Genomic DNA, 26,762 nt, shown 5'->3' with positions numbered 1-26,762 from the left:
TTCTTTGCAATCTACTGATGTTTTCTACTACGACATCTTGCCTACAAGGATAGCATTCAGTGAAGGTTTCCAGTTCTTCACTTCAACTCACAGCAGCCAAATTTGTGAAAGTGAAAGAAGGAATATTTTTTATACCAATTTTTTGTGAAACTTGTTTAGACTGCCTGGTAGCATTTGCTGCTTTTTATTTAGTACTTCTTAAGCAGAAGTCTGATGTGAATCCATGCTATCTATTTATCGAGGAACATATTAAAACCCATTACAATGACGTGAAATCATGAGTTTGCTGAACAATGGCAAGCATCTGAAAAGGGGCATCTACTTTTTGAAACAAGTATTTCATCACTATTTTATTGATTTGCTACATTTCAACATTTCCATCCTTTCTCTCTCTCCATGTCCGGATGCTAATGAGCGTATAACTAATGGTGCCTGAACGTGCATAAATGCCATGCTGGGTGATGACACTCACTTCATGCAGATGCATTACAATCAGCATTAGAAGATAATTAGACACATTATTTCCTTTCCATTAGAGCCCAAGCTCCGCTGCTGTTGGATAAGGAGGCTCCATCTTCTTCTGACTTGACTGAGGCAAAGGGATTCAATTATGTCCTTGTACTTTTGTTCCCTTCCTTTGGTCTGCTTTGGTAAGATCACCCTATTCTGTGCTTGATTTATATCCAGACAAAGAGAGAGGTGCGTTTCTAACCTGCACAACGAAGTCAATTTAGAACACATAAGGTTCATTTTCACAGTTCATATGATATTTCTGAATCACTCAGTGGAAATGCGGCTCTTTAGCTGGAAATCTAATAAACTTAGCAGGATTCCACCCAGGCACAGAATACATTAGTCACCTCATACCAGTCTGCCTGCACCTCTGACAGCATGGTAGAGATCTTTCAAAAGGTTGTTGAACACACCTTGGAAGGTGGCTGTGCTGGGTTACCAGTTAGGGACATAAATTGTCTTTGACTTTGCACCTGGGGAGCAAGGATACTGTGTGGGTCCCTGTAAAACATATGACTGTATGGCTTAAACATCTTTACTGTAAAAGGTTTTGAAACAAAACATTTATTTTTAGATGCAGCCAAATGCAAAACTATTAATAGCACTGGATGAACATTCTCTTTGTCGACTAACATTATTAGAAACACATTACTTGATTATCTCTAACATGTAAAATGGACTGTTCTCATTTGACAAGAGCACTCAGCAAAAATCCATGTCATATATGGTTTAGTTTTTAGAAGCTGCTTAACCAAAGTAGCAACATCACAGAGCTATTGGGAAGACTGCGAAATCTCAATGTGTTTTCTGCTAATAGATGGCAAAATTAATTCGATAACATGAAATGCCACTACAAGTGTCAAGAGCTAGAGAGGCACACACCTTTCAAAGTGGCTCTAAGTACTTGGCTCGTAGTCTTGTGCTATAAACTTGTTAAAAGCCTCAGAGAAGCAAAGACAAAATGGGAAGTAATGCCATAAACTCTGGAACCCGTGTGCTAGAAGTTACAGAGCTATGGTACAAGCACAACTGCTGTGCAAACGCATTCAAAACAGCATGTCTGGGCTCGAATACTTCATGCAGTAACGACAACTTCTGTCCCTGGAGATGGGATGTATCTCCTTCAAGACCCTCAAGCCTCTTCTAAAGCCCGTGAATAATTGAGCACAGATCTAGGACCTGTTACATTCCCCAAAAAATCAGGGGAACCATCATCTGAGATTACGTAATTCAACAGCATATTTGAATCCTACAAGTACCAAACCTTACTTCTGAGACAGGTACATTTAGCTTCATGTAATTAATTGTGTAAGAAGATGTGGGCAATTAAGACGAAGTCCAAGACACAAAAGATTTCAGCTTCTTTGCTAAAGCCCAATCACCAAAATAACTCTCACATCCCAGAAGCTACTGAAGAGATATTCTAAACAGCAAACTTCAGCGAGATGCAAATATAACACTTGAATTAATATACATATGTCTTCTGCTATCATCTTGACCTATTAATATCAAGTCATATAAAGATCATCTTGGACAACTGGCTCTTACCTTAGAATTACTTTCAGTTATCCAATCATGTAAGAAAAGGAAACTGCATAATCTTGCAGGAAATACTCAGTAAACAATCAAAATACTGAACACTGCAAGTATCCTAACATTCTTGCATATTTGTTCACCAGAAGGAGAAAAATACAAGCCACAATGTTATGCTAATACTGTCCTCTGAATTATATAAAATATCATTATACATAAAAGTTACAATTATTAATAATAATAATAATCATCTTCATGCTATTGCATTGCTTATTGAAATCAAAGTGACAGAGGTTAAGAAAGGCTGATGACTTCAGTGATATCGAACATGTCCTTCGTCTATAAGGAAAAGGATGGATAATTCTTTTGTTTTAAGAGGTACTCTTTTGACCAAAGTATATTTTTGTGTTAACACTACTGGGAATCTTGCACGTTGAAAAGATGATGTCAATAATCTCTTCAAACAGCAGAACAAATGTCCTCAATTAAACTTTATGTAACAACAGTGATGCTCAATTTTGAGCCTCACTGTCCAGCACGAATAAAACTTTAAGAAGCAGACAAGTTAATAACTGAATGGCAAAACATGTTTGTCATGGGACAGTGTGCAGCAAATCTACCCACAAAATGCTGTCACGTTAACTAAGCTTTAATAAAGATCAGCTGGCACAGTAACTTATTATTTAACTATGAGTTCAGATCGCAATGAGTATGCCAATTATACTCCAGAAAGCTGTTAACACAACTCGCTAATGGAATTCTGCTGTGAAATTCTACATCAATCATTTCACATATTATGTGCCGCATTGGGTTGGGCAGCTAGTCAGGTTAAAGAACAGGTTTTTGGTCAACTCCCATAAAACTGGAGTTCACTAATCATGAAAAATGAAAGGACAGTAAAACATTGCCAAAATCTAAAATTAGTCATACCTCAAAAAGAACTAAGTAGTGACTTTAATAATGAAGAAGTTAGAAGTTAGGCCACTGAAAAGGGATCCATCATTTTTCACTGAAATTACCGTCCTGCTATCTAATACAGTACTTCTTTAAAAATACATACAGCTATATTGAAAGTGAGATAGAAGAATAGAGACTCTATAAGATTGATGATTTGAACTGTTAAATATTAAGATCCATATTTACAGCTCTTCAGCTCTAGGAACTTGAGAAGCTTGGACTGGCAAACACAGTAAATTTACTCTTAAATCCAAAGGTATAGTGCAAGCTCATTTCAGTTTCCAAAGGCAGTAGCTATCTGATAATCCAGTACCTTCTGTGAAATGAGCTGACAGTTTCTTAATTCCAGTATTGTTCACATCAGAAAACATGAACTGTAAAGGCACCTTTTTAGCAGTCTGACCTACAAAGCCTGAATGACTTCTGGAAGTTACTGCTCCAGCGGTACTCCTCAACATCTTGATGCTATGGTGAAGCAGGAGTAACACGAGTTTTACCATTGCCTGTATCACTGTACTACTGGCACAACATTTTTCATTCATATATCATTTAAAATGAAAAAGACCAACCAGGGAGAATGGGGGAATACCCAGGTTATCTGCATGACAGCACTGCTACAAATCAGGATTATTTTTTTTTTTAAACTCAAAGAGAAAGCACAAGAGCTAATAACAAAAGAATTGTCTGGGTATCTACTGGTGATTAAGAAACAGAGAAAACAAGCTCCAGCAGGTTTCTTTGTTTTCCTGTAAACTGTCAAACCATTTCAACATCAGCACATTGAATGCACTACATAAAAATCCTAACTACTCTGCAAGAACACACACTCCTGCTATAACTGGGGTCAACTACACTGAAGTGGTGCAAACAGATACCAGAATGAATGAGAAAAAAACCGCAGAACTTAAAATCTTTCCTGAGGAAGCAGATTTGAAATCTGAACAGATTAACAACTAATTAGCTCACACATTGTTTATAATAGGAAGTGGAATTAAGGATTTCATGCACTGTTAGGCATCCTGAACCAAATTCCATTGTTGTTTACACTTTGAAGAGATTATTTGTGCATTCCCCAGTGACTTCAACATAGAACTTGCCAATATGTTTCTAAAATTAAGATACTGAACTTGAAGCTAGAAGATTCATGATTGCTTTTGCATGTTAGTCTTATTAAAACTTACATTCTCTTAAGCTTCTTGTACTGTGTAAAAGCTCCAGGGGGAATGATTTTGATGAGGTTTTGTTCCAAACGTCTGAAAACAAAAAAAAGTAATGGACATGTTAACTATGCAATTATAGGACAAGAATAACATTAAACATGATAGCAAAATTTTATACAAATATAAAACAATTTTATGGAGTTTTTATGCAAAACAGATTTTTCTTCTGAAAGCCACTAAATGAAGAAAATACTGAGAAAATAACTTTAAAAATAAAATAATCTCATGGATTACACCAAATCTGTATAGAAAAAAGTCACAGGCTATAACAATTGCACCTTTAAAGCTCATGGAATTAACAAAAAATAGTAGGCATATTTTATTACTCCTTAATCAAAGTTAAGATAGAAAATACAGATACTTTCCTTGAGTAGCTGTTGTAAATAGAAAGTAGCTATCTAAAAAAGCTATGCTATGTTGTGACAGCTTAATAAGCAGATTAATAACACTATCAGAGAGGCTCAGGAGCAACAATCTGTGGGAACACACTGAAAACCAGAGAGGAATTCACTGCAATATGAATCCAGATTTTTAAGGGGGGTGGGGCGAGAGAATCTATGTTAAAGCAGAGCAAAAAAGGCCTGTATCTTCCTATTTTAACTAGCAAATATTGCAGGTGTTCCAACATATGGTCCAGACTACATGAAAATGCTGTTGTTTTAATTTCTGAGATTTGGTTTCAATGAAGTATTCTTTATGAAGCATCATAACTGCAGGTATCACTAAGATAAAATGTAAGCAGCTTTAAAATACTGCATACAGTAACCAGCAAGGATAATTTCTGTTCCCTCCCAGAAGTATTTTCAGGTCTTTGTCAGCAAGTTCCCCAAATTCCTGCTAAAAGGACTGTCTTCTCCTGAGATGAACCCTAAATATTCATCTCAATTAGAAATGTAAAAGTGGATCCCCATACAACAAATTCAAATGACCGTGGCAGATAAAATTCTACGATGAGAGTTAGAACTGAAAGCAAAATCTGATTTTATCTAGCTCTTACTTATTATTCAAATGTTGTGCATTTTTTTCCAAAAACGTCATAAAAAATAAACAGTTTCAATAGCAAAAATCTGTGGTTGGAAATGGTTTAGAACTGAAATACAAAAACCTACTGGAATGACGGAATGAATCACTCTAGTCATTTAGAGCTGCTGCAGCAATGCAGAGGGAAGAAAAAATTTTAAAACCAGGAACAGAGATAAAATGGGATGCAGGGAGAAGTAAATCATGGTTTTTAAAGGACTTGGGAATAACGTAGAGAAAATGTGTAAGGCCCATAAGCCCTCTACTGCTCAGCATATCTTTCTGTTGATCCGATTTCAATAGACAAAAGAAAAATCCCCTTGAAAATAAGATATTTTACCAGCTCAGTTATACTCTGAGAAGCTATTTAAGTCATGAACATTGTGATACGTGCACAGCCAACTTGCACGGTCAATGTGCACGCACTCTTTTCTTTCAGTAGCAGTCTGTTTTAAAGGTTGTGATCAGAGTTAATTCTATTCCTTGTTTTGCGATTTGAATTAGCGTCTGAGATTTCCCTTCCAAGTTGGTCTAAATATAACGTGCTTCATTTCTGGCAAGTCCACAGTGAAATGCAAATTGCTGTAAGCTTCAGCACGCTACTATTGTCGGGTGTTTGTCACCAGAATTAGCAGTACACATACTCTTCCCATAAAAGCTTTTTGTCAGCTTGCCAGTTTGGTGTTTAACTCCTCCCAAGTATTTCCATGCAGACACTTCTAGGAACAAAAGAGGGCCATGCCTGTCCAATTCCCTTGCCTTATGGATGGAAACTGGGTCTCGCACATGCAGGGCACAGGCGCAGCACAGCAGTCCTTACAGGGAAACTCATAGTGATGAGGGGGAACACGGCCCCTATTTATAACCACTTAAAATCCAAGGAAATTTTTGTGACTTGAGGGTCACACAAGAATTTAGCCCCCAGGGGGCAAAAAAAGCCAAAATTGGAATAGCCACAGAACCCAAGTAATAAGAAAAAATGAAATTTCCAGAAAAAGTGGAGAGGAAAACAGAAAAAGGAGTTGTTTCAGAGAGCAACCTTCCGAAGCAGTACTGAATTCTTCACCTTTTCTTACAAAATTTGCACCAGATGGCCTGTGCAGAAATAGATGGACAAGGCTGTTGTCATCTGCTGCTATATTTTCACCTTAGCACCGTACCTTTTTTTTTTTTTTAAATTGTAGGAAGCCCTTTGTAAATGAAGGACTAAAGACTACACATAACACATTATGCTTAGCACCCTACATTTTGCAGAGGCTATGAGAAGCAACAAGCAGTACCATGTGCTCTCATCAGGGGGTGTTTGCAGGTGGATTCCAACTTGGGCACAAAATGCAGCTGATGTTGGAGCACTGAATAAAGTGCAGCATTAAATAAGCAGGTATTTTTAAAGTATGAAGTACTAATCTGACTTCCACATATTTTTTTCACAGTTGCATGTTATAGATCGGCAGGCATAGGCTGAAAAATACAATGCAGTTACACAACTAAAATACTAGAGAATAAATTATTTGTATTAATACTTTGTGCTTCCACCTCATCTGAGGTCATAAACGACATGTGAAGGACAGTACAAGATTAAAAATCTCCAGGAAACACTAGGTTTTGCTAGAGAGGGGGTTGGCAATTTCAAGGTGATGAAGGCTTAATTAGAAACCAGTGTTATTCACGATGTGTTGGGAAACTGGTGCTTGAGATGCCACCTTTCAAATAAAGTGAAAAACAGAGTCCTTATCTAGTGTTGTCATTTTTTTCTCCAAAAAGTGAAAAGCTAATCTAAATTTTACAGCCACCTTTTATTTCAGAGAAAATTACCTAGTTTACCTAGAACACGACCTCTGGAAAACTGTGTTTTTCATGGTCTATCCCTGCATACTATGAAGTGCTGTCATACACTATAAAACCACCTGTGCTAGTGCAAAGCAACATCAGCAAGTTCATTTTTTTTCATGTATCATCAGAATATACTATAAAATAATTTTACAACACGTTTGAGAAGTCTGTACAAGAGACACGGTCCTAAAAGGCTAAATTTTAATCATTTGAACTATCCTCCACATCTAAGAGTTCTTACAACTCAGTAAAATTTTCCTTGATTTTCCTCTGGTATTTCATAATAAGCTCTATTTAAAAGACTCCACTAGTAGAATTCACAAAACCGATACAATAAATTGGGCGTGTTCAAACCTCTCAAGGGCTTTTGTTCCTCCTTTCAGTTACCCATTTCACTGTGCCATGTCGCCTGCTGCCAGCTATATTGCTTAGATGAACTGAAGCATATCACCCCGCTTCTGACACGCAGCAACGCTCTGTCTGCCTCTCAAAGCTTTATTTTAGAGTCTTTGACAACAACATCAAAGCACAAGAACAATTTCCTTTCGCTTCTCTAATATATTATTGGAGATTGGAAAGTGTGAGGGCCCGATGGATTCAGATGCATTTTTCTTATAATAACATGATGTTAGACAGGATAAAGTCCTCCTCCTTCCCACACTCTTTAAATGACTTTGCAGCAACGAGATCAAAAAGTAAACATATCAGAGAAAAAAAAAATAAAACAAACAGAGGGGAACTATGCAGTTAAATATGAAAAACTATCCCAGAGTAAAGAATAAGCACTCAAATTCCCATGCTAATCCATCTCAAAGTTCACTGAGGTGCAAATCTTTTCATCACCTCCTCATCTGGCGCCTGTAATGCTCACACCCAGGATGGCAAAACACAAAGGATAAAACACTCTGCCTAATGCAGCCTTTGTAGAGCCAGCTCACGCTCTCAGGAGTGACGAAGCCATTTGTCTTGAAGAGTGATTCCCCCTGCAGAGTGGGGGAGACAGACGTATTAATTTGGGCCTTAACTATCTCTCTTTCATTGAGGGAAAGAATTTGTTATTTGGGTCTCTAATGGAGCCGTTTGCTAGCACTTTTCCCATTTCAAACGCCGTCTCAGCCGCTAATGCGTAATGTTTTGTCAAGCTTACCTACCCATAACATAGACAAATCACTAGCTTGGAGAAAAAGAGAGACGGAGTGAAGCATCAGTACTGGTAATTCCTAGCTGTCAGATGAATAGAGCCTACAAACGAGACAGCCATGCTCTATTAACAGTGCCACCGAGCTCCTGCCCGAGACGTATCAGAAACGTCCCTCTGCATTGGGCAGTCACGAACTTCCCTGCTGGGAGGGACAGAAAGCGAGGGAATGAGCCAGAGCGCTCCCTGGATCACGCCGCTCTGCTCGCAGCGCCAGGGCTCTGTCAGGCCTGCCTCACTCGGGCAGCCCATAACCAAAAGCAATCTCGGCGAGGGAGAAAGCGTAAGATCAGACCAGTGGGAAGCAGTAACCTGCAGCACGCTCGTGTCTGGCAGGATGCACACAAACCGGGTGAAGGTTGTCGGGAAGGGCAAAACCTTCACTTTCCTCCTGCCCTATAAGCAGGGATTTGCAGGGAGATGGTTAAGGACTGTTTGAGGAAATAAGCAGCATATGAGTCCCCCACAGTGACCAAGCCCAGGGCTGGGAAGAATCATTCCTATTAGGAACGAGGAAACTTCTAGAGCACATAACAATGAAGAGAAAGACTGTTCCTCCTTGCCAAGGAGAGAGAACAACTGGATTATAAAATCTGCTTGGACCATTATTTTACATTTATCTCATATTTTGGACTTACACATCTTATCATACTCTAACAAAGAAAAGTCCATGTATATTTTCAGTATTTAAGAGGAATAAATCATACTTAAAATCTTGTCTTTTTACTACAGATATGGGCTATATCTAATCCTTGTCCTGACCCCTTTCTTGCTTTTCCATTTGAAACATAAGCTTTATTCTTACCACGCACAACAGGTTCGGGTAGCTGCACTGAAGTATTTACCCAAAAGACAGCCCTGGATAGGAGCAGCCTTGTTGGGAAGGAAGGAATCCTGCCCTGCAGTTACACAGTCAGAACCTGCGGCTTATACTGCAGTGAGAAATGCAGAACCTTCAGTCACTGCCCTTTGCACCACAGCACTGCACAGGGCGCTTCTCTGCAAAGTGTAAGGCAAAAAACCTGCAGTCCTGTTGCTTCAGTAAATGTTTATGGACCTACATTACCAAGGAACAGCCTTTTTGTGGTTCTGTTTCTCACCCCTCAGTTCTCTGACAGGCACAAAACAAAGTGCTTTTGGACGGCAGGACATTCAGCATTTTAAATATCTGTGCTTACCGCTTGTTCTAACAGACAGTTAAAGCCTTCAGTTTCTACCTCAGCCAAAGACTTTACCACCACTATAAAAACCCTAAACACATATGGTTCTCCAAGACTTTCATACGGCTGCCTTTCATCGCCGTACCTGAATGACTTCCAAATAATAATACGTATTATAAATCCCCCTCATTGAGTTTGCCTTAGGAACTGGAGAGCTGAGAGCCAGTAAACTGTCCTCCTATATTAATACAAGGCGACAACTATAGTTTCCCTTCATAATCTGACGTTTGGTGTTGATTTGCAGGATCTAGCTGTCAAGCTCCTGCTATAGCTTTAAAAAGGACTGTTTCTTAACTATTCACCTAAGGGCAGATCTTCCATGGACAAAATCCTATCAAGAATGAAGTGACTTTTCAACATAAATCTACCTAAGAAGCCACATAGATAATTCTGCTCACTAAAGACATCTTTCAGAATGAATCTAGATGTTTTGATATGTTCCCTGATACTACTGTGTTCATCTAATAGTAGTGCTAGTGATACTGCATCTTCTGACATACACGGTGAATTTAGTTTAAGCTGACACAATTCTGTAACTGAGCAGCCGATCAGGTATCTGCTGGTAAATACTGATTTTGTAATGTCAGTCACATTATGAACCTATCAGCTCTGTTGTGGTATGTTAACTTTGCATCAGTTGTGGTACAGACAAACAGGAGGACACCAGAAATCTGTAGACTGGTATTTTACAAAACACTTTTTGACGTAACACCAATGTCTCTACCAACATAAACAGTCAGAACGCAGTAATACACTGCCAAACCTCAAGGTTTCTCCATCTACCAGAATGTGATACTCCACATTCCCAGATGGAATTTTTGGCCTTTCTCACCACCTTTCATTGATATTTCTCCTGCCAGTCTCATTCGTTTCTTTTTCTTGCTTCACCCTTGGAGCAAGGGTGCAGGTACCCACCGAGCAGGCTGCCGGCGCCCAAGCTCCCTCTCACCACAACGTCCCAGTTGCACAAACTGTTTATGTTGTGCCCAGACGTAAAAGCAGGGACACCCCTGCCTGTAAGCCATCGTCAGTGGCTACAATCAGGGAGGATGTTAAAGCCTAAACAGAAGCTGTTTTGGGGTAGAATACAAAATAATGTCTCGCTGCTCTTATTCCAGACGAGACAGGTAATTTCCCACCTCAGCAGACTTTACTGGGTCACATGGACTTGGGGTCAGAGTTTGCGGGAAGAATTTTACCTGCATACAGGCATATGGCTGTGAACACAAATCCAGGAAAGAGAGAGTCATTAGGTTGGAAAGATTTGGCAATTTCTAACTCCCTACTGCTGAAATGCAGCCTGACTGCATACGTCATGCAACCAGCATGCCGGTGTTCATGGGCTTTTGTGTTCACGAGATGCTGTGGGATAGCAAACACAGCAGAAACATGGAACCCACTCCCAGATTTTTGTGATGCCCAGTGATTCCAGTTCAGACCCAGTGATTCCAGTTCAGAAGGCTCCAAGGAGGCCAGTCCACAGCATGCTACACAGAGGAAGAGTTTCTCACATTCACTTCAACAATGCAGCATCTGCTCTGACAGCTGACTCAACCTTAGACCTCTATTGAACACTTTTTGTTGTTATTTTTTGATTGGTTTTTTTTGGGAGGTTTTGGTTTTGGGTTTTTTTTTGTTATTTGTTTTTAGGGTTTTTTTAATGTGTGGGTTTTTGTGTTTGTTTTTTTTGTTGGGCTTTTTTTTAATCTGAAGTTTGCAGTCTGTATTTAGGAGACACCTGGTTTCTACAGTGCCTACTGGAAAGCAATCATTGGCCTATGGTAACATTTGATAAATGTAAACAAGTAGGAACGGTTGCTAACAAACCAGACTCAGCACATTTACTTTACAGAGAGTAAATTTTTGTTCCGTTCAGTCCCAGAAAGGCTAACCCTTTAACAAGTCACATTGCTATTTCATTATTACTTTAATAGGTCAGTCCTGCCCACCCTCTATTGACTTCCAATTACTTCAAGAAACTTCCAGACCAGATCAATTTCCAAATTTTCTACCAATGCAATAACTAGCTCAGGGATCTGAGGATTTCAGGTTGGTTTGCATTATATTGGTGAAGTCATAATGCAAAAATATATATTTAGATTTAGTGGAAATGGAAGCAGTAAACTGAGAGAATAGAGAAAAAGTAATTGTTTAATCTAACTTATTGTGAAGAGCTCCATACATTCTGTAACATGTATTTTTATTACACAATTACAAATACTAACAAGGAAAAGGCAAAACACAAGAAATAAGTAAGAAAATTACATAGCTTTCTGGTACTTGAAGTTCTGCAACCTGTAATATTTTGTCAACAAAACAGATTCTGTCATTGAATATAAACATTCCTCAAATACTTTGTTCTTTATCTAATTTTTTAAAGCAAAATAACCAGAAGGACACATGTAAGCCAAAAGACAATTAGTGTTTCATGCAGTACAAAATCTGATCAGTATATTTTATTTCAAAGTTATGATTTCATGCTCCCTGTTTTATTTTCCATGATTCCTTCTATAAGTTCACGATCAGCTTTCAGGATGTATATACTAATTATTTTAGTTACAATCCCCTCATTTTGCTTGACAAAACAGAAGCTGTTGAGTGACACTTGTATTAGATAAAAAAGATACATGCCTTTTGTCCATACCATTCATTTTTATTAATAAGGCTAAATTTATGTTCCTGCTGGACTGAAGTGATGTCTCTGGGAAAAAAAACCACACACAAGAAACCCCAAACCAAAAAACCCCAACAACCCCAAACCTACAAACCTTGTAAAGTTACTAACTCCTACACAGCTTGCCTGAGTAAAATTCAACTGCACATAACTTTTTTTTAAAGAAATCTCACGTTTATAAAGAGGGCAAAAAATGATACAGCCAAAAAGAAAATTACCATGTGTATGAGAGCTAGATTTATCAAAACAAAACCATCTTCTTATGCCTATAGATTACATTAGTTATACTTAATTTTACAAATAAAAGTAAAGATGTAAGAAATAAATCCTGCCTTGATCTTACAGCAGAAGCTCCCTGCCATTACTACTTGTTTCTAAAACTGTGAAACACAGCTTCCTGTTTTCCTTAATCTGTCTCGGCACAGAAAACACCTTTATTCTTAGACATTTCCCATATACTTACACTTTCTCTATTGACACTCAATCTAAAATATTTTCTTTATTATTTCTTTATTATTTTTGTGTCTCGCCCTCACAGAATAGAATATTTTCTACATAGCTTTGGACTAACAATGGAAACCTTTTTTTTATATTGACTGCAAGTAGTGAATGACACAGTTTCCTTGTGAGATCCAGAAAATAGTTGTCAAATTTGACATGTGAAGCTGTCCAGAGCCAATTTGCAGCAGTGAATGAAAATCATATTGTATGATTCAACTACAGGAGCCAGCCTAATTCCCTAGCCAGAGAACTTGCCACCAGAGGCAATTATGGAACATTTATTACAGTGTTCAAAAACACTGTGCTGGCTTCAGCCACTGTATTTACTGGAAGCCTGGTAAAATTATTATAATTTTCTTTTAGGAGGAATAACAATGTTAAATGCAGAACTGTCATTCCCCTGTCCCTGAAGTTTACGGTTTCTACACACTTATATTCCTGAAAAAAGAAAAAACTCTTGCCTTTAAGAAGCTAAGAACTTCAAAGCCAATTGTTAATATACATGAAATTCTTATGGCACAGTTAATTTATAATTTATATAAAAAAGAATTAATTTTATTACCATAGAGTTACCAGAGCTCAATCTTTTTATGGCAGCTTTTCTGACTTTATTTCAACTGGTGGAAAATTGATTTTGAATATATCAGTAATGTAAATGCCCAGAATTTGTTGATCACCTTCCTCCAAATCACAAAAGCTTCATCAAGTTTTCTAACTGAAGCCCCAGCTCTCCTATAATACACACTCCCACAGGTACTGAAGAACAGAGAAGGTAATTTCTTCCCAAGAGAATCATTGAAGCAACAAAAGCAACTAACTTGTCTACCTACAAGTTTGTTTGCAACACTGCCCAACACAGTGGTACCCTCATGACAGCAATTCTCTAAATAATAAACTTGTCAGAAAAGCATTAATTAAAGGTGGAACAAGTAGAACATGACATTTCAAAATGATTCTTTTGCACAAAAGTAGGTTCGTTTTCATTTTGACAGAACCATGAGGAAACCAGCAGTTAAGTGCATTAGATTTTTCCTTAGTGCTCAAACTCTAGCATTTTTCCTAAGAGTAGAAATTACGCACCAAAATCAAGCACTACTCATACCCACAAAAATAGCAGTCACCAACTCAGCTGTCAATAGTGAGAACGATAACCCAAACCAACACAGAACAAGTGACTCAAAACTGACCTTAAGCCAAACCCAGATGCTGGTAGAAGGGCTGCCATCCTATTTTACTCTGCTCAGAAGCCAGACGGGAAGCTATGGTTATTACCTCACCAGATACGCCTGCCTAAGCAGCACTTTTCCTTGAGGGACTGTCAGCCTCTTTACTCTGTCTGGAGCAATTACATCAGCATTTAAACAAAAGGTCCTCATTTCTGATTTAGATACATCCTATCCAGCACTACTCTTGGTCTATATAATTGTATTTCTCTTAATCTCATCAGACAGAGAGTATTGTAAAGGTTAAGTCACAGTGATAAAAGAAGCTCGATATGAAAAAGCACAGGTTTGAAATCTAACTTCAGTTTCAAGATCTGAGGATATACTTTAGATTCTGGAGTCTGATTTATAAGTCTGCAGATGATTGGGACTTGGCTTTTAAAAGTAATTAGCGTTGCACAGCACAACATGTTCAAAGCACAGCTCCTATTGACTTTTGCTGCAGCTGTGAGTCCTCAGCACTTCTGAACATCTCAGATGAGTCAGCCAGAAACCAAGCATTACATCACTAGTGACCACCCATGAAAAGTTTGCGCAAGTCACTTGCCCAGAACCAATTAATAAAACCACTGGCAAGAAGAGATACAAGCCAATTCTCTGAACAGCATTCATGAGATTGTCTTCCCCACAGTCCTCATTTTAGAATTTTCCTGTTTCTGCAACAAATAAACAGATCCTATGTACGTAGGCTCCCTCACTACACAACCCTGATGCAACCCTAGACAACAAGAAACGAATCCAGTCTTTTAACAGCAACATGAGACCATGCTGTAATTAAAGTGCATACCACAACAGATACAAAAGCACTGAATGACTGCTACAAACATTAGTTTGGCGTTTTCAAATTTTTTTTGTTTACTTTTTTTACAATATATTTAATCTAATGGATTGAAAAACAAAAGCTGAAATAACTAATTCCATCACAAGGAAACTCACGTGTAACAAAAGTACACCACCCAGACCTCTGCACTGATGCCTAACTGGAATAGCAGGAGGTAAACCAGTAAATCCCCGTGTAGTCTAACAGTTCATCTCGGCGTTGATAGTTAGTATTGCACAGGGAGCAAGACACACAAATTGTTGTCGGGTTTCTCAAGTACACGATGGCAAGGCAGGAAGGCTCTGTAAGGTACGTGTGTTATCTGGTGGGAAGACATTCCTTAGCTCCATCTTCACCTGCACCCCACTCTCCTGGCCCCGTAGCCTGCTCAGCCCCCATCCACAGCACCCAGTGTCCCAGCCCTCCTGCCACATCCCCAAAGCCCCCCCTGCAGAGCTTGTGTCCCAGGCTCACTACCAGCAATCTCAGGCCTTATCACCGAATATTCCTCACTTTCTCAGACTCATAGCACTTTTATCAACTTGTCTTGACTTCCTTTGTTCCCAAATGTTCTCATCACATGTTTTGTTGTTTCCTCATTTGAGTTCAGCCTTCTTTTCCCAACAGTTTCTGTACTGGGCCCAGCTGGTCTTTATTCTTTCAAGTGTCTGACCCAACCCACAATCCAGCCCTCAGCACTAGCAATTAATCAAATCCTCCTTTTACATAATCTGAAGATCCTTCAGAGAAGCAGTGCCAAGTGGCAGCGGTGGTGCCAGTGGTTGCTGCTGTGGCAGCCCAGCAGCCTGCCTGCCTCTGGGCACCTCAGCATGACCACCCTCCACCATGTCCTCCAGGCCAGACAGCGGCAGGAGGGCCAGCCTTTGGGGGGCTGTTCCCTGCATCCACGCAGGAAGGTTTCACAAAACACAAAGGCAGAAGTAGTAGTCCCTGCACTACTGTTTCAAGATGCACGAAATTCTCAGACAAAAGCCGTCCAGAATTAATATCCTAAAATACAGCCTTTTTTGCAGCAACAAACAAACAAACAAACAAATCAAGTAGATCAGTCTGAGAAAAACAAAGAGCATGAAAACTTCATTCTAAAGAAGGGACAGAAGAAAAGTGTAGTGAAGTGGGGAAAAGATTAAAAGGGAGTTCCGATCACTCTCCAGTACTGGGAATAAACCTGGCAAGGCAGCATCTCGAAGCAATGCCATTAGTCCCAGCGCCCCACATCTGCAAGCACAGGGAAGCTGTCCTTTCCCTGGCATAAAACCAGCCAAACACTAATGATTGAGAACAGGCAGACAGCACCAGAGCTCAGATCCAGCCAGCCCAAGGTCCTGAGCCAACAACAACCCAAACCACATGCTGAGTGAAATCCGCTGTTGTGGCAAGCGTCTTTCTTACAACACCCTTCCAAGCTCCCATAAGGTGCAGGCACAGCTGGTAGCTTTGGATTTAACAGGGCTCTACTTGGCTTTGCTGTCTTTTTGGGCTGAGCTGTCATTCAGCCTGACAGGCACTGGCTGTGAGGCTGCGATCAAGTCTGATCAGAAACACAGCTTCTTTGGAGACTTTGTCTCCTACTAGTTTGTAGGTCATCCCTCCCTCACTACATCCCTCCAAGGTCAAGTCCATTCTGCATTCATACTATGCTCCCCATTTATCTTGCATGCATTCTCTCTCACCCTTTCTAAATAAATGCAAACTTCCCCTTTTATTGTAGATGCTGTTCCAGTGTAGTGAAATTACTATATTGTTCATTTACCAGCAAACCATCAAGCCATATTTGTTTTGGTATTTCTTTTTCAGTAAATGCCTCCAGGTGCTTTATGACTTTTGTTTTCATCCAAGTATTCATGCAAAACTTTTCTGTGCTTATTCTCATGTGTTTCTCTACAACATACACTGTTCATTTCTCCTCTGAAAAACACAAGAGAATCCTTTGGTAAGCTGAGAATCTTTTATAACATTCAACACACAGTCTGTATTCCTCAGCTTCAATTTCTTGTAACTCATTTTTCCTCAGTCAATTTGGCTGCTGATGTCAGCTCCCCACTGAACAAGATTTATAAAAAAATGAATTGCATTCTGTACATTCTAGCTACCTATTTTATGAAATTATGAAAAAGCAAGGCTGGGATACAGATTTCTAGCTCTCCTGAATTCCTTTTATTTAATAATAAACATTCTTGCAATGAGGGCCTTCAGGATAATGCACCTTGGGGAGAGGTGTAATAGAGTAACACAACACACTTCTAAGTCATACGTGGCAGAGGTCAGCAGCAATGGAAAATTAATGTCGCATGATGCTTGTTTGATGTTCTGTGACAAGAGAGTTGCCTGTTTTGTGATAGGTTTTTATCAACAAAAACAAATTTAGGACTTACTGGCAGCTTTGTCAGAGAAGGTTCTGCCTACCCCTGTTAATGAAGAAAGGCAGGAAGGCTGAGTAAAAGATCTTTAATTAATACAGAAACAGAGAGAAATGTAGGTCACCTTTAATAACCGTGTTGGAGTAACAGCTGTGTGTTTCATTTTTGTAGAACACTTCGCCAGTCAAGGGTTCTTATCGGATACAATTTGGCTTACAAAGAAATACTGAGTTAAGGGGAAATACGAGAATTAGAAAGCTGTAACTGAATGCAACTAATAACCAAGCAAAGGAACTTGGAAATGTCCCAAGTGGAACTAAGGAAGGCACAACATTTTAATACTGTCATATAAATATTATGAACGGACTACAGTCTATAGTGGGAAATGTATTTTAGTGGAATGAGTATATACAATGCTAGACAGAAACAGCTGAATGAAAAATACACCATCTCAAGTAATACCCCTTCGGATTCTATGCAAGAGCAACCCAGCTGTGTAGTTTGTCAGCACCCCATGTCCCACAGGAGGAATCTCATCTCTAGTAAGAGTCAGACCAAAGATGATGAGGATCGGATCACAGGAGTTCAGAAAGAAGCGTTCAGGCAGCACCACTACATAGCCAACTTTTATAGAAAGGGACCGACAAAATACCAATCACGAGGGAGAAATCCCAAGGGAAAAAACCCAACAGTACTGCTGTGTGAGAGCAAGAGACGTGGGTTGCAGCATGTAGACGGAATTTACTTGGCCCCATTGCTACCACATTATAGCAAAAGAGTATTAGTCTGCCTATCTTATCAAATCAAAAGACAGTCATTATTCCACGTGTATCTGGAACCAGACCTCGGGATGGATTTTATATTGAATAAGCCCAGAGCAGCCTCAGACAAACTGAATTTCTGAGCAATATGACAGACTTCTGCATAAACCAAAATGGTTATCTCGGTCAGAAGAATTTGTCAGGATTTTTCTAGGAAAATGCTATGGCAGCTTCTTCCATCTTTCCAGCACCATTTTTCTATGTGACTAGATCCTGTATTTTATGTGAGAATATGTAATATTTTGCCCTTGGATACAAGGTTAATTGCTCTTTTTCACTAGTAGCTTCACCAAATGAAAACAGCATTTTACCAGTAGGAAAAAACATATGTATGTCACTCGCTAAGATTTATTCTGATAGAATCATAGACTCATTGAATAGTTTGGGTTGGAAGGGACCTTTAAAGATCATCCAGTCCAACCCCCCTGCAATAAGCTGATCTCGAACTCACTCAGGTTGCTCAGAGCCCCATCCAACCTGACCTTGAATGTTTCCAACCTCTCTGGGAAGCCTGTTCCACTGCTTCACCACCCTCATTCATAAATAAACAGAACTACTTAAATTTCTTAATGTATATATTCCATAAAAATTGAATCTTCACAGGATTGTTTCCCACAGAAAGCGAGCAATAAATGTTTTCATGAGGGTGACACTCTGAAGTTCTGCAGAACTGCTCCCACCTGAAGTGCCTGTGAATTGCAAAGGATACGTGCAGGACTAGAGTGATAGATGAGGTTTATCTATAGACAAAGACTCAAATAAGTACTGCCTAAAATGCAAGAAGTCTGACAGATCTAAATCATTAAACAGTGTACTAAGAGCTTTATTTGGTGTTCTACGGATCTAGAAGCTTTATAACCTCCAGGTTATGAAAGTTTGTTAAAATGTTATATGCATCTTGATTCACTACCTCATCATCGAACTTAAAGGCTCTCCAAGTCTTCATTTTCTGCTCTTCTAAGTTGCTTTTACTACAAGTGACAGGGGCTATGTTCATGGGCTGGAGAAACAGAGACAGGACTTGGATACTTGGTGCTATTATAACCACACGAAAGGCGAACACTGTCACTTGCTTTCTCACACGAAGGTGCGCTGCTGCCAGGAGAGAGCCAGAGCACACCAATCTCAGCCTTCCTGCAGATGCTGCTCTCCATGTGACTCTGGCATGGAGCCACAAAGATCATCCAATTTCTTCTAGCACTTTCAACGCTACAAAACACCATTTTACAATCCTCCTAACCCAACCCTAATTTTTGAGCAAGTCTGGACCAATTTCACCCTCTGTCTCTTATTATTGAACCATTCTAGCCACTCCTGAAAATTTGTACTCCACCTGACAGAATCTGGAACAGGACTAATCATTGAATATTCTTAGTATGCCAAACACAACTTCTATTTTCAGGATGATTTTAACTGACTTCCATGCACAGAAAAACAAGTACGACAAGCATATTTTGTGTGCCACAATATACTGGAAATGAACACAACCAATACATTCTGAACTTTGTTAGGGGACGAGCAAGCAGGTAACAGGCATTCAGAACAACTTGTGTAAGAGTTTCTATTTCCTGTTAACATTTTTACATGCTCTAGATACATTCTCGACAATGCTAATTTTAAGATTACATTTATTCTTTGCATTTACTGAGCTAATTTTTAAATTTCTAATATACCTTTCCTGTGGAGATGCACAATCAAGCATAAGCTATCTCTAGACTGTTGTGCTGAGATAGCAAACCAAACAATTTTGAGGTGAAACTTAAATTATAAAAGCAACTGATAAAGTGACTTAGAGAAGTGGTGATGTAGAGCAGATCACCAGCAAACAATATAGCCCATCATCTTCATTGGCCATAACTGTCACATTCCTGGCATATCATAGGGGGTCAGGCTACAAATGAGCAATTAAACTTATGCTTTATCCTAGTAATTTTGCTGTGTAGCAGTATTTCTACACCAACGACAAGCTGAATGAGTCGAGTGGCTATACTAATATTTGAATCCATACTATGTAGACTGTAAAAGCTGGTTGGATGCCAGTAACTTCTATACAACAGGCACCTAAATAGGAAAACAATTGATCTGCGTTCCCTACGGACTACCCAAAATCAACCTGGTTTAATTTAACAGTATTTCAGGACCACAGTAGTATGAAGTCATAGACACAAAAATAGATGACTACAATTCCTAAAGATAGTAAAGACAAACAAGTCTGTAAAACCAGCATCTAATCTCACAACACCAGAAAGTCATAAAAGAGTTAAAGAATTTGGAATAATACATCCTGCCAAGCTACCATGAAATCCCTCTGTCTTTTAGGGAATTCACCCCCTAAAAATAAAACCACTCCATTTCAAAAAAAAGGACTCTGTGTTTTCTTTTCGTGACCATAGAACTGTAATCCCAGATTTGTGAGATGTAAACACAATCTGAACATAACACACCAAGAACTTCATCTTTCTTTGGGGTAGCGCAACTTCAAACAATATCTTAATTTATATTAAAGAATGGTTTGAGCCTTTAGATCAAAAGAAGCAAGCAAAGAGGACAACCACAATATACCTGGTAACTGCTCAGAACAGTTTCAAAACATGTGCCTTTCTTCCACACAGGAGGCTATGACATGGACTAAAACCAGAGAGCCCTGGAAAAGCATGGTGTGTTACATTGGCACTTACATTTCCCAAATGTCCTCTGGCAGGTTAGCTGGAATTTCTGTTAAGCCCCTTCCTCGACAATCCACTACGTTGTTGCTGCAGGTGCAGGCAGAAGGGCAAGTGATGGAACTGGCACTGCATGACGGAGTTTCAGACTGGGAACCTGACACATAACGAAAACATTAAAAGTTAGTTTTGAAAAAATGATCACCTGAGATTTTATCAACAAAATACATTAGCTTCTGAGTTTTTCAGATCCTTTTACTATATTAAGTAATAATTTATTTGGATTCAGTGAATATATTGTGCTACAAATCAACAGCAGAGAAAACGTGTAAAAGATTACTGTGTGCTTCTTCTTCCTCAGTCTCCACTCTAACAGTCTCTTTGCCTCATGAACTCTTCTTTGGTCCCCTCTGTGATCAGTCATACCAATTTATTCAAAGATTTAAAAAGTAAGCCTTAAGATCAAGTAGTATTTCCAAAAGTTGTCTTTGCTTAGAAGTTTCCATTAATCAAACACTCCTTGAGTATTTTTACATACTGAGAGAGGACTGTCACCAACGATGACTTATGTTTTTGAAATGAGGTAACCTGTTATGGCATGAAGATTGGAAATACAAAGCTAGTTTTTTCAAGATTAGACAATGCAGTTAATGGAACACAAAAAGAATTTAGAAAAATGTGAGTTCAAATCTTCAAATCCTTGCTTAATCTAATAATTCCACTGAAAGACAAGAAGCTACTTACAGAGCAAAGGTTTAGCATGAAGACATTGCTCTATATACATTCTAGTCAATCCATTAGATTCAGGTTTAATTAACTGTCATTAAGGTTTTTTTTGTAGTAGCTGTAGCAATTATGTCGATTTTCCTCCAATGGTTATGATTCTTACATTTAAATCTCTTATATATGCATATGCTTAGACATAGAAAAAAACCCCCACAGTTCTGCTACTCTAATTGAGGTTATCAAAATGTAGCAGTTACTGACTTATTTATGGTGAGTCATATTTCCAAAGTATATGTAATACAAGAAACTCCAAGTATCTTTTTGACCAGACAGAGGGCTGAATTGAAGGCTTGTGTTGGTAAGAAGTGACAAAATCATAATAGAAACAGGAAAACCTGGTATTTTTCTAGATTACGGTAGATAATAATCACAAAACATATTTGGTCTTCTGGTTGGAAAAATTAATTTTCACATCACGAATACATGTGAAAACATGGAAAACAATCCACAAAGCCGTATTGCAACCCAGTATCATTATGACAATTAAAGTTTTATAACAATGCAACGTGCTTGTTGCGTCGTTAATTTTCTCTCTTGATTTATGCCCACATACCCTCTGGTTTAGCCTTTATGCACAACATCAACTTGTACAGCAAGCCTACGTACGTTCCTATTTTCAAAGACTTGTAAACAGCAATGAAAAGTCAACATCAGAAAGACATTCAGTGGCACCTCTAAGTATCGTTATTTTGAAAAGATGTCAGCTGACAACTTCTACAGGCTGCCTTTACACTTGCAGAGGAAGCCCTGCTGGAAAGCAAAAGACAATTACTGCAAAATCACGCCTTCCGTTAGAAAGGTACTGAATTCTGATGTGAATTTGTCTCTGTTTGTCTGAATTTACCTTAGTTCAAGCAAGCGGTCATCCCCTTTAAACATTGGGTAGCCAGGGATAACAGAACTACCTTATATCAAAGCATTCTGTCGACTTTCAGAATAAGGTCACCGTGTCAACTGTGTACAAAATGTTGCCAAATTTAAGTATCGGGTTTGAAATTTTTTTTATTGGGTCATCACCTGACTTTCTATCAGGACAGCAGGAGAAAATTGTGGGTTTCATGCTGTATGTGTTTTAAATATAGCTTTCATTGATGCTAATCAGAGCGGTGAGTGACTATTTCGTCACACCAGAGCTCAGAACTCCAATTCAGGCATCCAGAAATTAGATTTTCAGAGGTAGCGACAATCTTGAAAAAAATGGATCTCACAGGACATTTGTGGCATGGGTAGGAGTCAAATTCATTCGTTATGAGAGTGGGCAGCTGCTTTCATCATGAGATGATCCTAATGATCCTTTCTCTTTGCTAAAATATCCCGTCTCATTTATATTCCACTTTCCAACTTCCACGACAGTTGGAAATAAGGAATTTAGCAGCAAAAGTCTTTTATCTCAACACAGAGCTAGTTTCAGTACTAGAACAGCTTCACCCTACAGAATAAACAGCACAAAAATCCACTGTAAAAAAAAAAAACAAACTAATAATGTAATTACAATCTAAATCCTAAAACATACGGCCCAAGGAATCAAATTTATCAGGCAACCTGAACTTTGAGTTGTTCCAGTTTCAATATCTTATTAGACATTGTCTTAATATAGACTACATATGTGACCATGTGCGTAACACAGTATTTAAGCTGCACCTACTTGCACCAAACAACAACAAAATCTTCACTAGTTAAACATGTACATGTCTAACAGGCAGGACAAGCAGCTCTCTTGGGTCTGCCTTTTAGCTATGGAAATGCAGGGCAGACATACCATCATGGTGAATTAACAGAATTCCTTTAAAATTAATGGAGCTCTGCTGCATACCACCAACAGCACTGCCAGCTCTGCCTTTCACGGAATCTAAGGTTTCTGTAAGATCTTAACTCTGACTACTTCAAAAGTAGTTTATATTGCCTCAAAATGCACACAGTCCTCTGTTATGTTTGCATAAGAACAAGAGGTTTGTTCTTACAACCTGATCACATACGTTTTACATTTTCTCTTTGTCTGCCTGCCTTATGGTGCAATGCTTAAAACAAAATGAGGGAAGTGCAAATGAGCTATTGCAACCTTTTAGGGACAAGGAGAAATTATCAAACTGGGAAGAAACATTTCACAGCGATCCTTGCTCTCTGGGAGGCAAAAAGAAAGGTGGCAGCAAGGTCAAATCTTCCACACACCCTTTATCATCACATGTCTGACGTGCTTTCTGAATAGGCTTTGTAGAGAGGGGAAAATGCATTTTGCGCAGTTCTAACACTACAACATATCACTGTGGATTAGAGCAGTAATACACTCCCTTTTTGTTAGGGCACAACATCAAAAAACCTGGTGTATTGCTAGTTGGAGTTTTAAGAGTCTGTTCCCGACTCGACTGCATCTAAATCAACAGTAGAAGATTCCGTGGAACTCAGCTCATCTCCTCCGCATCTCGTGTGACGCAGTATTGCAGAGTGCCCTACACTACAAGAATGGTTTGAAAGGAGGTTATTACATAAAGCGCTCTGAAAAGCAAGAGAAAAGACAGAAATACCAGTTTTCCTTGCACAAAAAGCAGGTAACGACAGCCACAAAGTGATAATTAGTATCATACTACAGTTAAATATCACGGAACTGTCTAGCAACTTTTTGAATGGAAAGGCCAAAAGGTAAATCAGAATATTATTTGTGCTGCCCACTAAGCTTTTTGGATCCTCTCTAAACAAACACCTGACAAATAGTTGACCAATGACAATAGGAGTCCTTTTATTTACCCTGAATTTGAACTAAAAACCATTTACCTGTGGTTTTCCACTATGAAAGAGGAGCTTTTATGTGAATAGAGTTTTGATTCACAGCTAGTGAGTAAAACAAATAAACAATTAGTTAACCAGGGAGGTACATGATGTCAAAACATAGAGAGAAAGCAATATAATGTCTTTATTCTTAGTGCAGATGCAACAAAAATGGGATGAAAAAATAAAAGCTTATGCTCAAAGTTAGTAAAGTAAAAAAGTAAAGAAAGAGGCTGTCTTTGTGCGGACTCCTTATTTTCTATGTTTTCTCATTTCACTTAAAATAGGATGGAAAAAGGAGTACTTTTATAAACTTAATTTCTCATTATAAGCTTGAATTCTCTGAGTGCCCCAAAATACCCAGTACTCCTGCCACGTTACACTGACATTTTCATGCTTAAAAATACTTTTGATTCCATGCTGAATACAGCCCTTTATATTTGGTGAATTTATTTAATCTTCATAAGCAAAAAGTAGATCTAGACTGTAGATTTCTGAAAACTTTAATGAAACAAAAAGACTTTGTGTATAAATTGCTATCATTATTATCAAATGCTTTTGCTTATTTTTTTGCATAAAGAACAAAATACCATGTCACGTATGCATGTTCAACAGGCATCTAGCACATATTCCATCAGCTCTTACACAAACAGTCATCTGTTAAGCCAAAGTTTTCTGGAAAAAATGCTATAAACAGAATTTCAAATCTGATTCGGATTTAACTGCTTCAATTAAATGAGGCTCTATTGTTAGCTCCACAGCAGATCTATAGAATTAAAGCACAAAAAAATCCAAGGGGATTTAATCAGTTTAATGTTTGCATAGTTGTGAAGAGCTGGTAAAGAAAGGACTGGTGAAGAGAACAAGCCTAAGTAGGCTATGGAATTTCAAGTTCCTGAAACTAAAATCTGGGCATGATTTTCATAGGTATGCAGAGTATAAGCATGCAGATAGATCAAGGGCCCCGAGGCAATACAGTCTCTAAAGAAGGATATTGGAAATCTAAAAATGAGTTTTCCTTTTGCTGCAAATACTTTTTCAAAAGAAAAGACACAGGAAAAGAAAAATATTTCAGGATTCCTGTTTGTGTCCTTCACAAGCGCAGTAAACTCCTTACGGCATGGAAGCAAGAAAAGGAAGTGGCCATAGACAAGCCAGCTGCATTTATCTTAGTTTCCTTCTCAAGTTATTCTCACTATCTGTCATCTTGCCATTTCAGACTTTTTCCTGTTACACAGTAGCACTAGTTCATCATGTTAATTATATTTTTCTGCAAGAGATAGAAATTATCAACTCAATTATACATTTTGCTATAAAAAAGCCCAACACTAACAAAACGTGGAAGATAGAATAGGAACACGATTAACAAAAATTACTATGCTTTTTGTGCCTGATGTAACAGATTAACAGCCTCAATGATTACGGTAGTTAGTATCTGGCATGCCATCAGCCTGCCCCACTTTACTGTACAGTCTCAGATTAGGAGTTTGAGGGAGGGACAAGATGGGGAGAGACTTAGGACCCAGCAGTTTACAGAGAAATTAAGTGCTTTTTTCAAATAAGCATCTTATTGGCCTCTAGCCTTTTAAAAGCAGCATACAGACTGATACCACAATTAGAATGGAATGGTTATGGTGTACAAATGAACAGTTTAAATGTCACAGGTATTTAAAATAAATTTTGCAATGACTGAATAAACTAAATAATCTCATTTGCACTGACACCCAATTACGGCACATTAAGTAATGTGCTTTATTACCTCCTCACCTATCAAGCTACCTTTGCAGCAGTTCTTTTCCACCAGCAAAATGTTAATTATTTTTAAACAAACATTAATGGATTTTAAGATGAATCTGACAGGATTTACCGGTTAAAAATCTGTGGTGACTTTAAATCATTTTAAGTATATAGCAGACATGAAATTATTGATCAATAAACAAAACACTACAAGTAGTGCAGATCTGTGGACCTATTACGACCTTTTGTGGTTTAATTAAATAACCCACTGGAACTTCTTACAATGCTGGGACATCTGAAATCAATTACTACTACATGAGCTATAGTCTTCTCTAGACTCCCAGCAATCCAATCTCAAAAAGATATCTAAAGCAGATGCACTGCTCCTGATCGGTGTTTGCACCCCAGCACTTGAGCATACACAGTCCTGCATGGAGATATGGGCAGCAAGTCAGTCACCACTATCTGCAAAGTTAAGATTCCTTATTGACAGCAGATACTCCGCTAATGGAGAAAAATTTGTACAAATGTATTTATTCTACAGGAATGTGCAGCAAATCATTTATGCAAATATTTCCGTCTATGGTTGTTCAACAGCTTTTTGCTGAGCACAGCATTAAGTATTTATGACTAGTGACTTGAGTCCCTGATTGATGATGTTAATACCATCAAGTTCATGATATGCAAAAATTTGCTAGCCATGAATATTCATTATTTGATTCAAGTTCACTGTTTTGCTGAACACTCCCGAACAGTAAATTAATCTGTTAAAAATTCATGGCACATAAGCACACCTGTTCTGTAGGCAAAGTCAACACCAATTGGTTTACAAACAGATAGTGAGGTATAAAAAAGGAAATACCCAATCGCAGTGGAAGGTCTGGCATAACGAATGAAGC

The 26,762-nt window shown here is 38.5% G+C and overlaps 1 protein-coding gene across 1 annotated transcript in view; it reads right to left on the bottom strand.

Annotated features, from left to right (window-relative positions):
• SLIT3 (slit guidance ligand 3) overlaps positions 1-26,762 on the bottom strand; it is a 523,033-nt gene that overhangs the window by 163,375 nt on the left and 332,896 nt on the right. The window contains exons 9-10 of the mRNA XM_086471174.1: positions 20,593-20,734; positions 4,185-4,256 (exon numbers count right to left, since the gene is read on the bottom strand). Of these exons, the coding sequence (XP_086327300.1) occupies positions 4,185-4,256; positions 20,593-20,734 (214 nt within the window). The remainder of the gene's footprint in view (positions 1-4,184; positions 4,257-20,592; positions 20,735-26,762) is intronic.

Source organism: Leptosomus discolor, chromosome 10, assembly GCF_034619465.1.
Source record: "Leptosomus discolor isolate bLepDis1 chromosome 10, bLepDis1.hap2, whole genome shotgun sequence".
NCBI classification, from domain to species: Eukaryota; Metazoa; Chordata; class Aves; order Leptosomiformes; family Leptosomidae; genus Leptosomus; species Leptosomus discolor.
This window is presented reverse-complemented; position numbering and strand designations above follow the sequence as displayed.